This window comes from Urocitellus parryii, chromosome 4 (assembly GCF_045843805.1).
Source record: "Urocitellus parryii isolate mUroPar1 chromosome 4, mUroPar1.hap1, whole genome shotgun sequence".
Classification (NCBI taxonomy): Eukaryota; Metazoa; Chordata; class Mammalia; order Rodentia; family Sciuridae; genus Urocitellus; species Urocitellus parryii.
This window is the reverse complement of record NC_135534.1, coordinates 211,204,001-211,220,393: the sequence shown is the minus strand read 5'-3', so window position 1 is coordinate 211,220,393 and position 16,393 is coordinate 211,204,001. Positions and strand designations below refer to the sequence as shown.

At 48.6% G+C, this 16,393-nt stretch overlaps 1 protein-coding gene across 7 annotated transcripts; it reads left to right on the top strand.

Annotated features, from left to right (window-relative positions):
* Positions 1-488: 488 nt before the first annotated feature.
* On the top strand, positions 489-14,291 carry Dph7 (diphthamide biosynthesis 7). 7 transcript variants are annotated; one of them, XM_077797192.1, is made up of 10 exons: positions 489-704; positions 1,151-1,284; positions 1,626-1,713; positions 3,205-3,299; positions 3,647-3,819; positions 6,413-6,482; positions 6,587-6,652; positions 6,863-7,035; positions 10,698-10,719; positions 13,709-14,291. In XM_077797192.1, the coding sequence occupies exons 1-10, from the start codon at positions 555-557 to the stop codon at positions 13,974-13,976; spliced, it is 1,239 nt and encodes a 412-aa protein (XP_077653318.1). In that variant the 5' UTR covers positions 489-554; the 3' UTR covers positions 13,977-14,291. The 7 variants fall into 7 exon arrangements, with proteins under 7 accessions (XP_077653318.1, XP_026270983.2, XP_026270986.1 ...); XM_026415198.2 differs by having other exon boundaries at positions 13,585-13,897; XM_026415201.2 differs by lacking the exon at positions 13,709-14,291 and adding an exon at positions 11,610-11,707.
* The last annotated feature ends 2,102 nt before the right edge of the window (positions 14,292-16,393 follow it).

Below are 16,393 nucleotides of genomic sequence, written 5' to 3'. Positions count from 1 at the left end.
CCCCCCCCCCCCCGGGGAGGGTGTCCTGGCCTGGTCTTCCTCTGCAATGCGTGTCCACGTTTTCTTTTCCATAAACACCTGTTATACTGCATCAGGGCCCACCCTAAGGACCTCATTTTAACTTGATCTTTGTAAAGATCCTATTTCCAAAGGCCACATTCCGAGCCTCACGTGTCTCTGGGCAGGATGCTTACAACCCAATGTCCCCGACTTGCCTTCCTGAGTCTTTGGGTTCAGGGATTTTCTTGAGCAGCTTCAGCAGCTACTCAGCCTCCCGCTAAGGGTCACATTACTCCCCTTACCAAACTGCTGCCTCCCTGCGCTGTTCAGCGCCAGGCTACCCCTCCCGCCCGCCGAGGGGCGGCATCGCCCAGCCCAACGTGAGGCGCGCCCTGCACCGGGTTCTCACCGCGGTCCGCCTGCCTACAGGGGGCGCAGCACCCCGGTGGCTTCAGGCGGCCGGAAGTACTGCCCCGGAAGGAGTTGGCAGAGGCTGCGCCTGAGCGAGTGTGCTTGTGTCCTCGCCTCATGGGTCTCGCATCTTTCGGGGCTAGATGGCGGGCCGCTGTGCGCGGGTGCTTCAGGCCGTGGACACCGAGTTCACCGCGGACAGCGTGGAGTGGTGCCCGCTGGAGGGCTGCCGACACTTGCTAGCCTGTGGCACCTACCAGCTGCGCAGGCCGGATGCCGCGTCCGGGTCCAAGGTGTGCGGGGCGGGAGGCGGCCACTAGCCTCCAGAAAACCACTCAGATTCGTGAGTGGCACGGCCCAGGCACACTGTTGGAATCTGCAGTAAAGATAAGAGTACCTGTTAGGATGAAGCCTGCCCCCTGGAAGGGATCTCTGAGAACGGAATTGGGTGCTGAAAAGTGAGGGCGGACCAGGTCAGGACTCCCAGCGCAGTTAACCTAGCCATGCTGGGTCCTGTTGGCCCATATAGGAACTGTCTGTGCTGGGTGGGGAGAGTTCACCTACTTATTGATCACATGCCAGAAGAGACACTTGACCCACTCAGGAAATTAAGGACTCTGCTTCCAGGCAGAGGGCCGCTTTGCCAGTCTTGGTCTACCTTTCATAGTGGATCCGGTTTCCCAAATCTTGTGTTCTTGACATCTGTTGGGGGTAATCAGAGAATGTGCATATTTTGTAGGGTGGACTGGAGGTTGAGGAGCCTCACGTCCGTTTAGGTCGTCTCTACCTGTACAGTTTCAATGAGGACAACTCTACTTCCTCTCTGGCTGAGGTCCAAAGAAGAGATACTGCTGCAATCCTGGACATGAAATGGTATGACTTTGATAGCAACCCCACCTGGTCTGGAATTGGTCCTGAGCCTCTGCTCACCTAATCATGGAGTCCCATGCTTTGGCATCTTCATCAAGTAGCTGCTTCTGTGTTGTTCCACCTGCCAATGGGCATGTGGCAGGCACTTTTCTTGGGCTATCTCCCTGTCAGTTTCCCATTCCCAGAGTCAGAATCAGCCTAGTAAGCAATGAGAATTGTGATTTTATGAGCTGGGAAACTTTTTGTATGGGAGCATTTGAAATTTAAATAATAAATTACTGGAAAGCACAATGTCCCCCTCTTCTGGTGTGTGTCCTGTGTTCTCATGTGTGAGTTCTCTCCAGGTGCCACATCCCAGTGGCCGGCTCAGCGCTCTTGGGCTTGGCAGATGCCAGTGGATCTATACAGTTGCTCCGCCTGGGGGTATCTGAGGTCAGTGACAGGCCAGGCTTTGTGGGGGGAGGAGACTGGAGGGGGTGGGGAGGGGGCTGTGCCTGTGCAGATGCTTTCTTAGAATGGTTCCTTTAATGCTGGACTGTGTCATCAGTGTTGTAAGAAGCCATGGGGTCACTTTTAAATTGGACAGGGGTCTGGTGAGAGGAGGTTATTACCTTAGTGGCTCAGCAAAAGGGCTGAAGTGACAGGTTGTTCACACACAGTAGATCTGAGGGTTCTGTAAGGAAAGCTGGGCAAGCATGCCTTGGGTTGATACTGGGACTAAGAATAATGGTGACTTTCCCATGTAAAAACATTTGGGAGAGTGTGTGAGCCCCACATGAGGTTTTCTAAGTGGTTTACGGTGATCCAGTGCCATGGTTTGCAAAATGATTTAATGATTGTTGTAGGAAGAGGGAGACTGTAGATGTCATGTGGAATGACACCAACAGTCCACAGCCTACACTCTCTGCCTATGGGAGGAAGGAATATACCCCCTTGCAGGTGCTGCAGTGGGACCAGAGCAGAAGCCCAGCTGGCGTTGATTTGTGATAACTCAGGGCCTTGTTTCTGACCTGCTCAGCAGGAGCCTGGTCCTAGAAATGAGGGGAAGAATGTCTGAGGAAGACTGGGCCCAGGGACCATGTTCCAGGCGGGAGCACATACACCCAAGACAGGACTGTAGTGCAGTAGCCTGCTAAGGGCTTCCTGAAGGGGCTGTTTAGATACTCGCACTCACACAGCCACACATGATGGCACATTCCTACAGTCCCAGGTACATGGGAACCTGAGGTGGGAAGATTGCTTGCATTCAGGGATTTGAGAACAGTTTGTATAACCTAGCAAGGGCCTTTCTCAAAAAAAGAAACTTGCATAAATCTTAGACAAGAGAACTAACATTTTTAATTAAATTTGGTACTGGGAATTGAACCGAGGGGCACTTAAACACTGATTCACATCTCCAGACCTTTTTAATTTTCATTTAGAGACAGGGTCTCACTAAGTTGCTTAGGGCCTTGCTAAGATGCTGAGGCTGGCTTTGAACTTGTGATTTTCCTGCCTCAGCCTCCTGAGTTGCTGGGATGGCAGGTGTGTGCCACTATATCTAGTGAGAAGTAGCATTTTAATGGCTGTTATGTCTTCTGAAATGAAAAGCAGAGGAAAGCTCTTATTGTCCCTCTTGGGACAGAATTGCCAGGACCTTAGGAGGCCTGGGATGGTGCAGAGCATGTGTCAGGCATGGTTCTTGAGCATGGAGACAGCAGATGTGCCTGAGTGTCCAGGTGGCTAAGAGACCATGCCCCAGGTCAAGAGTGTGGAGACATCTCAAGGTGTGAGCTCCAGCATCCTCAGTCCCTTCCTGTGCCTGGCTCGTAGCAGGTGTTCCAGTCTGTGTGACTGTGTACCAGTAGCTGATGGCTGTGTTTCCATGGGAGGGGGCAAGGGAGCATGTTTGCCTGGACAGGGGAGTTCCTTTCTTTCCAGTAGAAGAGCAGCAGCCTGTTGCAGCCAGTGTCCAGTGTCATCCTGGAGGAGCAGTGCCTGGCGTTGTCCCTGGATTGGTCCACTGGGAAATCCGGAAGGTAAGTGCCAGGAGGGCCTCAAGTCATTCCTCTGATAATTGAATTTCCTATTTTCAGGCCAGAGAGAGTTTTGAGCCTTGATTCCCTGTATTTGGGAACATCACTAACAATCCTAATTAAAAAAAAAAAAAAAAAAAAATCATTGCATCTTAGATAAATGGCAATAAAGTTTTCCTCAGAGAATGCAACACTGGTTTCTGTGATTACCCAATGGCAGATACCCAAGCAAGCCTTGAGGTGTGTCCATATGCCAGAGCTTTGGAGAACCTTACCTGGGACTTGGTTGTGAACCAGAAGAGGGTGGTGAGTGTGCTCACTGGGCTTCTCCATCGGTTCTACATGTTTAGGGCCAGTGACCAGCCCTTGAAAATCATCAGCAGCAACTCCAAGGGGCAGCTGCACTTCCTGAAGGTGAATGAATCGGGGCCTGGGCTACAGCACGTCGCCTCCTGGCAGGCCCATCACTTTGAGGCCTGGATCGCTGCTTTCAATTACTGGCAGACAGAAGTGGTATATTCAGGTCAGTGTTTCTGCACAGGGTCTTTTTTTTTTTTTTTTAATATTTTTAATATTTATTTTTTAATTCTCGGCGGACACAACATCTTTGTTTGTATGTGGTGCTGAGGATCAAACCCGGGCCGCACGCATGCCAGGCGAGCGCGCTACCGCTTGAGCCACATCCCCAGCCCCTCTGCACAGGGTCTTGACCCACTTGCTTCTGACAGGAGACTTGGGAGGGAGGGGATGAGGCTTGGCCCAGGGCCAAAGTGCTAGGTGTGCTGGGCTCCTGAGGGCATTGTGTGGAGAGTGTCTTCTGGGACAGCAGCTGGCACTGGTGCCACTTCCTGTTCCTTAGCAGGCTTCGGGCATCACAAGTCTTGGGTGGAGCAGGTACCTGTAGAGCTGTCCTGCCTCCATGGCACTCAGTACCAAATCCTCTCTGAGTCCCATTTCTTGCTTGATATCTGTTGACTTTGTCGTGTTGGGTTTCAGGTCTCTCCTTTCTGGGTATAGCTCACCTTCCAAAAGAAAAGGAAATATGAGAGAAATAGGGTGACTTCTTTGTCTTTTTGAGTGATTTGTACTTTGGGATGCTGATGTGGGAATGACAAATTAACAGAACTCGGCATTTGGGTAGCTTCTCCTAAGGGGTAATTCGAGGGAGGGTGGAAGAGTTGGGCTCTGAAGAACAGAACAAAGTACACAAGAAAAGACCTGCTCTGGTTTCCGAGCTCCACCTGGCTGGTGGCAGTTGCTGCAGTCCTGGTGCAGTGCAGTGCAGGGCAGTTCTTTTAGGCTGTCAGAAACTGCACAGCCTCCTCCACTAACTCTCTGGCCCAGGTCTTTACTGGTCCGTAGCTCTCAGCCTAGTGCTCCCAGCCTCGCTGGGCAGTCTCCCTGCACATTTGCCATGCCTCACCCTCTGCTGTGCACCTCTCTGGTGTCTCTGGGATAGCCCTCCTTTCTGCTTTGCTCCTCTTCTTCGGCACAGAAGGGTTGGTTTCATCTGGCATCTGTCTGGATCCTTATCTCACTCTCTGTCTTTGCTTTCCTTGCCTCAATTACTGTTTTCTCAGAAGCAACCACATTTTTATTGCTTTTTATTCTGAGCTCAATCCATTTTTCTTGCTGGCAGGCAAGATGTTTCTGCTACCTAGAACTGAGCTCATTACATCCGACCTCTCCTCCCTAGCATCTGTTGAGGGGGATGGTCTTTGGGTTCTGATCTGAAACCAGTAAGCCATTACCAACTCCTGTGTTCCTCACAGGAACACAGAGTCCCAGTCCTAACTAGTTTTATCTTTCTTATTTTTGGTTGCAGATGGACACAATATCTTTATTTTATTTATTTTTATGTGGTGCTGAGGGTCCAACCCAGGGCCTCACACATGCCATGCAAGCAAGTATGCTACCACTGAGCCACAACTCCAGCTGTGATTTTATCTTTTGAGCATCCCTTGGAATTGGCCACCTTTTGCTCTTTTCCTGGCAGAACTGTGCAGGCTGTGGTCTCATCTAGCTGTCTGCAGCAGAGCACAAGTGATGGCCTAACATCCATTCTGTCCCTTCATAGGTCAAAATCATAAAAAACATAAAGAGCTTATCACATCTTACAAATCGTCCCCTTTGCAGTTCCCATTTCTTTTAGGATAAAATCCAAAATACTTAATCAAAATACTTAATCTAATCAGTTTTCCCAAGACCTTGTGTTATCTGGCTGGTACTTACCTCTCTTCTCTATTCTGAATGAGGTATCTGTGTTCTTCATCATCTCTCCTGAAATGTTCCATTTTCTCTCTGGGTCTTGACGTTTCTTCCAGAGATTGCTTCCACTTTTCTGGCATGCTTAGCTTAAAGTCTTTGAAGAAGCCCGTGTAGGACACCCAGCCTCACCAACCAGGTCAGGCCTGGTCCTGCACTGCTGTTGTCATGGTACCCTTTGCTCATCCCACTTAGGATTGATATGCTTCGTGTTCAGTTTTCCTGAGGGAGAGTCCTTATCTGTGTTATATGTATCACATCCTTGAACAGTTCTGAGACCAAAATTCTTTTTTTTTTTTTAGTTCTCTCCATCTTGGATTAGTTCCTCTGCCTTGGGGCTTAGCTAATTCAGAGTATGTGGTGTGGGAGGGGACAATGACCTAATATTTCAGGACTAATTCAATCATTCAACCAATATACTTTTTTATGTTTATTTTTTAGTTATAGATGACACAATATTTTTATTTTTATGTGGTGCTGAGGATTAAACTCGCATGCTAGGCGAGTGCTCTACCTCTGAGCCACAACCCCAACCCCATCATTCAACCAATATTTACTGAGCACTTAAGATGTGCGAGGCTCTGTACTGGATGATAGGGTCATCAGTGAACAAAACAGACCGAAGTCCCTGCTTTCACTGTGCTTCTGTTGAGTGGGAAAGATGGAAGATACAAAGTACGATGTATAATAAATGAGGAAATTGCACAGCACATCAGAGGCAGCAGTGCTTCTGCCTCAGTGGTAGCCTGAAACCATGCAGGACAGTCACCAAGGCTTCACAGATTCCTCCCTGAGAAGTGGCCATCCCCATCACCATGTCCTCTGCTGATGTATTGCTTTTGTCCACACAGGAGGGGATGATGGCCTTCTCAAAGGCTGGGACACCAGGATGCCTGCTGTGTCCATCCTCACCAGCAATAGGTAATTGGCCAGGAGGCAACTCACATGCATTCCCTCCCCAACCATTGCCCATGGGCCTTCCTTGCCCCCACCATCCCTTCCTCAGGGGCACTCTTTCCCTGCAGACACTCCATGGGTGTGTGTAGCATCCAGAGCAGTCCCCATCGGGAGCACATCCTGGCCACAGGAAGGTGAGTGCAAGTGAGGTCATGGGGGCCTTGCATTTCCCACCTTTCCACCTGGGTATTGTGGCCGCAGTCCACCGACCCTCAAGCCACAGTGCAAGGTTGGGTCAGGGGCCTTTGTCCTCCAGGGATGAGTGGGGTGGGTCTCCTGGGAGGTGTTTCCTGCTGCTGCCCTCTTCCCTTGGAGAAGTGAGGCCACTGGTTGCCTGGTTCTAGCTATGATGAGCACGTGTTGCTGTGGGACACACGGAGCATGAAGCAGCCGTGGGCAGACGTGCCTGTGCAGGGTGGCGTGTGGAGGCTCAAGTGGCACCCGTTCCACCACCACCTGCTCTTGGTGGCCTGCATGCACAGTGGCTTCAGGATCCTGAGTTGCCAGAAGACCACAGGTGAGTGGGGACCTGCCAGTCTCCTCCCCAACCTCTGCATGATCCCAGACTACACCAGCTCTTACTGCTGCCCCTCACTGCCAATGCAGGACTGCAGGTTCAGAAGAGCCTGTGCAGGTTCAGCACCTGGTTCCTCTGACCCCACCAGGACCGTGCCCAGGAGGTTTATTGTCTGACACCCTCACGTCTATATGGCCCACCTCCTCCGTTTTTCCTTCTGGTGAACAGCTTGACCCTGTTATCCCAGTCCCATATGTGCTGATAACTCTTTCCCTTTCTCACAACACCTCTGCCTGGCCTCTTTGTTCTCATGCCCTTCTCCTCAAGCCCCAGGGCCCCTTTCCCCTCCTCACTCAGCTGTGACCTCCCCTACCTCCCCTCCCTGCCCAAAAGCAGGGCTTCTGCCCCAGAAGGAGCAGGCAGACCATCCTGGCCTGTGCCACTTGGCCATCGTCCCTAGGATGCTACCCTGTACCCCTGCCTCCTCCATTTACTCCCAGGCAGGCTCGTAGCCTGCATAGCCATACTCAAGACCTGGCTCTGTAGCTTGCCCTTCTCCCCCGCAGCTCCTCTTCCTGTCTTTCCTCACTGTTTCTGTTGTGCCCTGAGGCTTAAGGTCATCTTAGTGATGGGGGCACCCACAGTGCCACTTGTCCTCCTGAGCCTGTTCTTGCCCATCTGTACATTTTGGTTTGTTGAACCTTTCCTTATACTGCTTTGCAGGTACTTCCTCATTTCCCTGATTCTTCTTTTTTTTTTTTTTTAATACCGGGGATTGAACTCAGGGGGCACTCAACCACTGAGCCACGTCCCCAGCCCTATTTTGTATTTTATTTAGAAACAGTGTTTCACTGAGTTGCTTAGGGCCTCGCTTTTGCCTCAGCTTCCCAAGCCCCTGGGATTATGGGAGTATGCCACCGTGCCTGTTCTCCCTGATTCCTTTTGACCATTAAGTCGTTTCAGTAGCCTGTTAAACATTTCTGTGAGGTGTCCCTATGTTCTTACTGAAGAAAGCGTTGTGGATTTTCTTTTAATTTATGGGTTGTCCTGGGGAGTGGTCAGTGTACTTCAGCAGAGTGTGTCTGCTATTTCTGTCGATTTTTGCTTCATGTGTTTTGGGGCTTTGTTTATATGTGTTATGATTGTGGGTGTCTCACTAGGGATTAAACTTGGCTTCACGCTAGCAAAGCACTGTACCACTGAGCCACATCCCCATCCCTAGCTCTTTTTTTTTTTTTTTTTTTTTTGAGACAGGGTCTCGCTGAATTGCTGGGGCTGACTTTGAACTCGCAATCCTCCTGCCTTAGCTTCCCAAGTTTCTAGGATTATAGGTGCGTGCCACCGCGTCTGGTCTGAGGCTTTGTTTTAGGTTATGTATGTTTATAATTCTCGTATCTTCCTCATGTGCTGACCCTTCTAGCATTACAGTGTCCTATATGTCTGGTAACTTTTTTGATACTAGGGCTTGAACCCAGAGGTGCTTTATCACTTGAGCCCAGATCTTTTTGAAACTTAATTTAATTTATTATTATTTGATATTATTTTATTTTTTGGTTCTGGGGATTGAACCAAGAGTTCCTTAACCACTGAGCCACATCTGTAGCTCTTTTTTATGTTTTTAATTTGAGACAGGGCTTTTCTAAGTTGCTGAGGCTGGTCTTGAATCTGTAATCCTCTTGCCTCTGTCTCTCACTGGGATGACAGGTGTGTGCTACCACACCCAGTTTTTATTTTGAGACAGGGCCTTGGTAAGTTGCTCAGGCTTGCCTTGAATTTGTGATCCTTTTGCCTCAGCATCCCAAGCTGCTGGGATTAGAGGTTAAAGGATGTTTTATTTATCTTCATTTTATTATTTTTCTTTCAAGTGCATAAACACATTAGCAATGTTCTAGAAGTTAAAACTAGACAAAAAAAGTATGCTCCAGAGAGTCTCTTTTCCTCTTCTTTCCCTTTTCCTTTTTCTATTCACTTCTTATAGGTAAGCAGTGTTATTAGTTTATGGTTATAATTGTGTCTTTTTGCAAAAATAAGCATTTTTTTTCTTATTTTTCCACTCTTATAATATGGAACATAGCATTTTATGTATGCTTTTGTGTGTGTTGGGGGTGGTCCTGGGATTGAACCAAGGGCCTCACACATGCTAGGGAGGTACTCTACCACTGAGCTGCACCCCCAGCACTTTTTGTTTTATTTGAAGATAGGATCTCACTGTTGTCCAGGCTGACCTGCTTGTGATCTTCCTGCCTGAGGCTCCTGAGTAGCTGGGATCATAGGCGTGGCCAATGCACCCTCCTACACCACCTTTGTTCTTTACTTACTTCTTTTTTTTTTTTTTTTTTTGAGAATTTTATTTATTTTTTAGTTCTCGGCGGACACAACATCTTTGTTGGTATGTGGTGCTGAGGATTGAACCCGGGTCGCACGCATGCCAGGCGAGCGCGCTACCGCTTGAGCCACATCCCCAGCCCTTTACTTACTTCTTTTAAAAATGTCATCAAGCAGGGGGCTGGGGCTTTGGCTCACTGCTTATTTCTCGTGACCTGCTGGCTCTGCTCTTCTCTGTTGTTGGCATGTGTGAGGCACCACATAAAAATAAAATAAAGGTATTTTGTCCATCTATAAGTAAAAATATATAGAAGAATAAAAGATAGGTGCATTGGCAGTGTCTATCTAGTCCCAGCACTCAGGAGACTGAGACCAGCCTGGGGGCCCGGGGGTGTGGCTCAGTGATAGAGGCCTGCCTTGTGTTTGAGGCCCAGGCTCCATCCCACTCAGCGGAACACACTTTAGGTCTTGGTGCCCTCCACATGGCCCCTGGTGCACTGCACATGGCCTTCCAACTCTGAGTGGGCTCAGGTTGCTCCAGCACCTCACAGGGCACTCATCTTCTAGTGCACCTCCTCTTGCTCAAGCTGTTTCATGGGAGAAGGGTTTTAGGATTGCCCCCAGAGGGAGATGGCAGAGTCAGAGGTTGGATACAAGCTGGGTTTTACCAGGCACTGCCATCTTGCAGACAGCCAACTTTGGGACCTTTATCATCTGACGGTGAGAAATGTCATCTCAGTAGTTCAAAATTTCATGTCTCCAATTGCAAGTGAAATTATGCATTTTTCTTATGTTGAAGGACTGGTTTTGTAATTTTGGTCCTTGAATTATCTTTGTATGTGTTTTGTTTCCTTTTCTCTCTGGTTTCTAATCTTTTTACCTCTCAGTTTTAGAGTTTTTCTTTTTTTCAACCTACTGGGGATTTTAGCTCTAACTGTGGAATGGGTTAGAAATTTGTCTCTGTTCTTGATTTTGCCATTGAGGTATTTTTTTCTTCATGTAAAAGATTTTTTTTTTAAACAAAATCTAATCATACTTAACAATTTTGGGAGTTTGCTTTTCTTTTTCTTTTTTTTTTTTTGGGGGGGGGAGGGTGCCAGGGATTGAACCTAGGGGTGCTTAACCACTGAGTACATCCCAGCCCTTTTTAATTTTGAGGCAAGGTGTCTCCTAAATTGCTTAGGGCCTCACTGAGTTGCTGAGGCTGGCCTTACACTTGAGGTCTTCCAGGTTCAGCATGTCCTGGATCGGGTCTCAGCCACCATCAGGGCTCAGCCCAGTCTTTGGCTCCCTGCCGAGGGCTCTGCCTCACTTCACTGGAGGTGTGTTTCTTCCAGGTGGCATGGAGCTGGCCTTGCTGTGAGTACAGTGTGGTGCTTGTCTGCATGGGTGGCTGGCTGTGCACACTAGCAGCTAGGCTGCTCTGATACCCACTCTTCACCTCTCAAGTCGCTGCCACTTTGGGTGTCATTGGCATACTCACTGCTTGTTTCTAGTGACCTGCTGGCTCTGCTCTTCTCTGTTGTTCTCAGTGTTTAGGGGAGTTGTGCTCTTGTGGTGCTGTCTTCATGCTGATGTTCTAATGAGCTCTGAATGCCTCTGGATCCTTTTCCAAACAGGCTGGCCACGTTACACGAGTTGGTCCTCCTTCCTGCCACCCACAAAACAGCACTGAGTTTATTCTGCCTCCCACTGCTCTTCCCATTCTTAGTGGCTTTTTTCCCCTATTCAACACACTTTTACATCATCATATAAAGATGCATATTTTTTGCAGTGCTGGGGATCCCAGGACCTGGCATGTGTGCTCTAGTGTTTTTCCTTCTTTGCCTCACCTACTTTTTCTCCATCTCAGTTCATGGTGGAGGACTCTTAGTGCTTGCCCTGATAAGGGCTGGCAGCTTGTGGTCTTTGTGGGCAGAGTTAGTTTGGGTAGCCTTTTCAGAAAGGCTTGGGGTGGTGCTCCTGGAATCCTGGAAGGCTCTTTGCTTCTTTGTGTAGCCTTGATTCTTGAAGGGAAGACTGCTGGTAAGATTTTGACTCACTTTCTTTGCTTGAATCTTTTGAAAATATATATTCCTGCATTGCTTGGCTTGCTGCTTTAGGAGTCTGATAGCTGCTGTAAGTAGTTTGCGTTTTCCTGACTGGAGGGAAAAAAAAGCAGTTTTTTAAAAAACTGCTTTTAATAAAAATTTTAAAAGGTATAACATAAAATATGCCACTTTAACTTTTTTTTTTTTTCTTCCTAACAGTCCTGGGGATGGGACCTAGAGCCTCCTGTGCATACTGGGCCAGCGCTTTCCTGCTGAGCCCCCACTGCAGCCCAGCCATTTTAAATGCACATTGCATAGCCATGGCCACTGCTCATCTTGTGACTCCCACCAGCTGCTCTCTGCTTGTCTGATTGCCTGCTGTAGGTACTTGACACAGTGGGGTCAGAAGGATCAGGCCTTTCATAAACTCTTTCACTTGGCTTCTGAACTTTTCTGGATTCATCCTTTGCATCAGGAGCCAGAACTTCCTAAAGGCTGTTCACACATTTGTCTGCTGACAGACATGTGGGTGGTTTCTACCTTGCCACTGTGTTGAGTTTTTTTCTTAATCCTTCAAGCTGAATGATTTCACTAGGGGTCTGTCTCAGACTTCAGTATTCCAGGTTGATTTTGTCATTACGTTGTTGGCTGTTCTGGGAGGTGTTTGTGGTTCACAGTTTTGAATGTTAACTGTTTCATTATTTCCTGCCTGTTGGAGCCCCCTTTTCTGGACATGAATGCTTAGTGAATTTAGATTGCAGAGCACTCTCACCACACTGGTCCCTCCCCTGCACTGTTCTTGGTGGCACTTGCCCCTAAAGGGTGTCTCTGTCCATTCCTTTACTAGCTCTCTGAGGGCACAGCTTATTCTGAATCTGTAGAAGGTGATTTTGCCAGGAACTGGTGCTATGTTTGCTGGATGAGGACTGTTGGGGTGGGGGTCCTTACTGCCCAGGGGAGGTCTCTGGGACAGCCTCCTGGGAGTGTCCTCCCCAGGGTCAGCCCATATCATTGCCCAAGGGCCCTGCCACTGTGTTTGCTCTCTGGAGCCACCTCTGCCCTGTGAAGTCCCTGGGCTGTAGTGTCGTCCTGGCCTTCCTTCAGTGTTCATTATGCTTCTGGAGCACATCACTGTGCACTATAACTCCCTGTACATCAAAGGTAGTGGCAATGGCACTTCTGAGTTGTGACTTAACATCTAAGCTGACTAGAAGCCTGAGTGATGGCTGGCAGTTTTCCCAGTGGGCACCTTAGCTCTATTCTTCAGGTTCTTGCAGCTGCTCTTATTAGTGTGGCCTTCTTCTGGGCTGTGGACCTGTTCCCATTTGGCCACACTTCCTTCCTTTCTCTAGAGGTAATCCTCTTCCATGCCACCATGGCTGTGCACTGTGGGAACACTGTTGGCCTCTTTCCAGCCCTGCCCCACCCTCCAAGCTGCCCTAGGAACAGCTTGGAAGGAAACCATAAATAAACTTCATATGGACCTTCCTAGGGAATGCACAGTCTGCTTGCTGTGGAGCCTTTGGCCATAAGTTACCACTAGCATAGTGCAGCCAGGGCCCTTCACTTGCAGTTCCTTGCACATGCCGTGGCCTTTCTGGCCTCTGTACCCAGCACACAGTCCCCTTTGCGTCGTCTCCTCCCATCTGGTTGGCTCATTTTTCCTTTAACCTTTGCTTTTCATTACCCCCCCCCACCCCGTGTTGGGGACCCAACCCAGGGGTGTTACCACTGAGCTACACCCCCAATTCTTTTTATTTTCAGACAGGGTGTTGGCTAAGTTGCCCAGGCTGTCTTCAATCTTGGAATCCTCCTGCCTTGCTAGGATTACAGGCATATGCCACTGCACCTGGCTCCCTCCTCTTTTTCAATTTTGAGGGTTTTGCTAGTTGCTTAGGCTAGCCTCACACTTGTGATCCTGCCTCAGCCCCCCGGGTGTGCACCACCACACCCACCTGCTTTAAGCCTTCAGTGGGGCAACCCCCAGAGCAGCTTTTGTTGGACTCTCCAGCTAGGAGAAGGCGCCTACGCATGTGGTTCTGTAGCCCTGGCTGTTCCTCTCTGAGGTTCATCCTGATGGTTTCTCTACAGACACGCTGACTGCTCTGAAACTTCCCTTTGAGGGTAGATGGGGCTGTCAGTAGGGATGATCAGCTCCAAGTAACACTGTGGTTCCTGTTCTGTCTTACTCCAGAGAAGCAGGAAGTGGTGGTCATGGCATCCCACACGCTGCCCAACTCACTGGTATATGGGGCCGACTGGTCCTGGCTCCTCGCCCGTTCCCTGCAGCCTATTCCCTCCTCCTCCTTTCCTCTCAGCGAAGTGGGAGCCAGACTGGCAGACTGGGCCTATGGCCTAAAGCTTGTAAATACATCACCAGCAACCTCCCTTCAAGCTATGGTAGATGACGACGGGGAGGGCCATGCCAGATCCCAGCCAAAGGCTTCTCTACTGGACAGGAAGAGTGGCAGCCAGAACTATGACTACAGCTCCTACCCAGATGGGATGAACTTGGATTCCAGCCTCCTGGCCACCTGCTCCTTTTATGACCATGTTCTTCACCTCTGGAAGTGGGAGGCCAGCTGAGCATGAGGTCACTAAGACCCTTCCCAGCTACACCAGGAGTGACTTCAGGAGTTACAGTCCTTCCTGCTGGGCCACTGCATGATGTCTGGCAGTAATTGGGGTTTTCCATCTCCAAAACTCAGTTTCTCTGGTAGTTTGAGCTCAGCCCTTCATATGTGTTTAAGCATTTGTATTGATTAAATGAAGCTGTTTTTGGGGAAAAGTTACTTTATCACATCAAAAGTAATTATATGGGCTGGGGTTGTGGCTCAGCAGCAGAGCACTTGCCTAGCATGTGCGAGGCTCTGATAATAAACAAATAAAAAATAAAGGTATTATGTTCAACTACAACTAAAAAATAGTATTTTTAAAAAAAGTAATTATATTCCAGGCATGGTGGTGCATGCTTGTAATCCCAGTAGTTTGGGAGGCTGAGGCAGGAGGATTGGGAGTTCAAAGCCAGCCTCAGCAATTTAGCAAGGCACTTAGCAACTCAGTAAGACCCTGTCTCTAAATAAAATGGCAAAAAGGGCTGAGAATATGGCTCAGTGGTTAAGCACCTCAGGTTCAATCCTCAGTTATCAAAAAAAAAAAAAGTAATTTTAAAACTCAGAAACTTGTTGGTGCTGAGGCACAAACCCAGGGCCTTGCCCCTAACAGGCCAGTACTCTAGCACTGAGTTATATTCCTGGCCTGGAAGTAATTTTAAAACACGAGAAGGCTACGCACATGCTTATAATCCCAATGACTCAGGATCACAAATTGAAAGCCAGCCTGAGTAATTTCGTGAGACCTCATAAAAGGGGGAAAAAAGAAAGTTGGGGGAATGGCTTAGTGGTAGAGTACCCTTGAGCTCAATCCCTGGCACCACAGAGGGGGGGCAATCCTCCAATCACATGGTAGAATGAAAGGTGAAGAGGGGAGAAGATGTGTGTACATTCTGAGCCACGTTGGTCATAAAGTGACAATGGGGGCCGAGGTTGTGGCTCAGTGGTAGAGTGCTCGCCACATGTGAAGCCCTGGGTTCAATCCTCAGCACCACATATAAGTAAATAAAGATATCGTGTCCAACTACAACTAAAGAAATTTTAAAAAAAAATAAAGCGACAATCGGCGTCACTAATCATTTCCTCTTAGTGGCAATAAACAGATCAGCTTCCATGTCCTAAATGGTCATCGCCTACTTTTTTTTTGGGGGGGGGGGCAGAACCAGGGATTGAACTCAAGGGCACTGAGCCACTCCCCAGCCCTATTTTTAATTTTATTTAGAGACAAGAGTCTCACTGAGTTGCATAGGACCTTGCAGTTGCTGAGGCTGGCTTTGAACTTGCTATCCTCCTGTCTCAGCCTCCCAAGCCACTGGGATTACAGGCATATGCCACCATGCCCACCTTTAATATTTAGTTGTAGGTAGACACAATCCCTTTATTTTTATGTGGTGCTGAAGATCAAACTCAGTGCCTCATCTGAGCTAGGCGAGCATTCTACCACTGAGTCACAACTGTAGCCCCAGAACCTCACTTTTGCTGAGATTAGTTTTGGACTCACTGTCCTCCAGCCTCAGCCTCCCAAGCTGCTAGGATTACAAGCATGTACCACTGTGCCCAGCTGGCCTTTTGTTTTGGTGGCACACCCCCATATGCCAGCAAAAACCAAAGTGGTCCTTGAATTTAGGATTCTCCTGCCTCAAAGCCTTCCAAGTCACTGGGATTACAGGTGAGCCACACCCAGTTGCCAATTTAGAGTTTGTGTAAAGAGATTTCATGTGCCTGGTGCAGTGACGAACGCCTGTAATCCCAACATCTTGAGAGATTGAGGCTAGAGGATTGCAAGTTCAAAGCTGACCTCAGCAAAAGCGAGGCACTAAAAAAACTGAGACCCTGTCTCTAAACAAAATACAACATAGGGCTGGGGATGTGGCTCAGTGGTTGAGTTCCCCTGAGTTCGATCCCTCCCCTCCCCGAGTTTTAGAACATGTATGGGTCAGCTAAATCTTAAATGAAACAGATCTGAAGGCCTAACTCAGCAGAGGAGAGAGACTAGTCAACAGAGCCCAGTTTGACACCAGTTTGCATGTGGCTTCATCTTTAGGTTTCCCCAAGGAGGCAGTTATTTTCACCTGACCAATTGCTTGGGATCCCAAAAGGAACATGATAGTTTTGATTTTGGGGGTGAATTCACCAGCTTTATCTGGTTCATGCAGCCTTATAAATTTTTACTGGTATGGGCTGAGTGATGTGCGCAAACCTGACTTCTAAAGTTGCATGGACTCTGTTATGCAGCACGCATTCCACCACCTGATGCCAACCACACACTGCACAGGGTAACACTTTTTTAAGTTGTAGATAGACACAATGCTTTTCTTTTTTCTTTTTTTTTTGACATGGTGCTAGGACCAAACCCAGTGCCTCACACATGCTAGGCAAGTGCTCTACCAC

What these genes read in the sequence shown, in the direction of transcription:
- Dph7 (XM_026415197.2), top strand. Translation starts at nt 555, where the DNA reads ATGGCGGGCCGCTGTGCGCGGGTGCTTCAGGCCGTGGACACCGAGTTC. An exon ending in GACAGAAGTGGTATATTCAG is followed by an intron (nt 3,820 to 6,412) that starts GTCAGTGTTTCT and finishes TTGTCCACACAG; the next exon opens with GAGGGGATGATGGCCTTCTC. An exon ending in TCCATCCTCACCAGCAATAG is followed by an intron (nt 6,483 to 6,586) that starts GTAATTGGCCAG and finishes CTTTCCCTGCAG; the next exon opens with ACACTCCATGGGTGTGTGTA.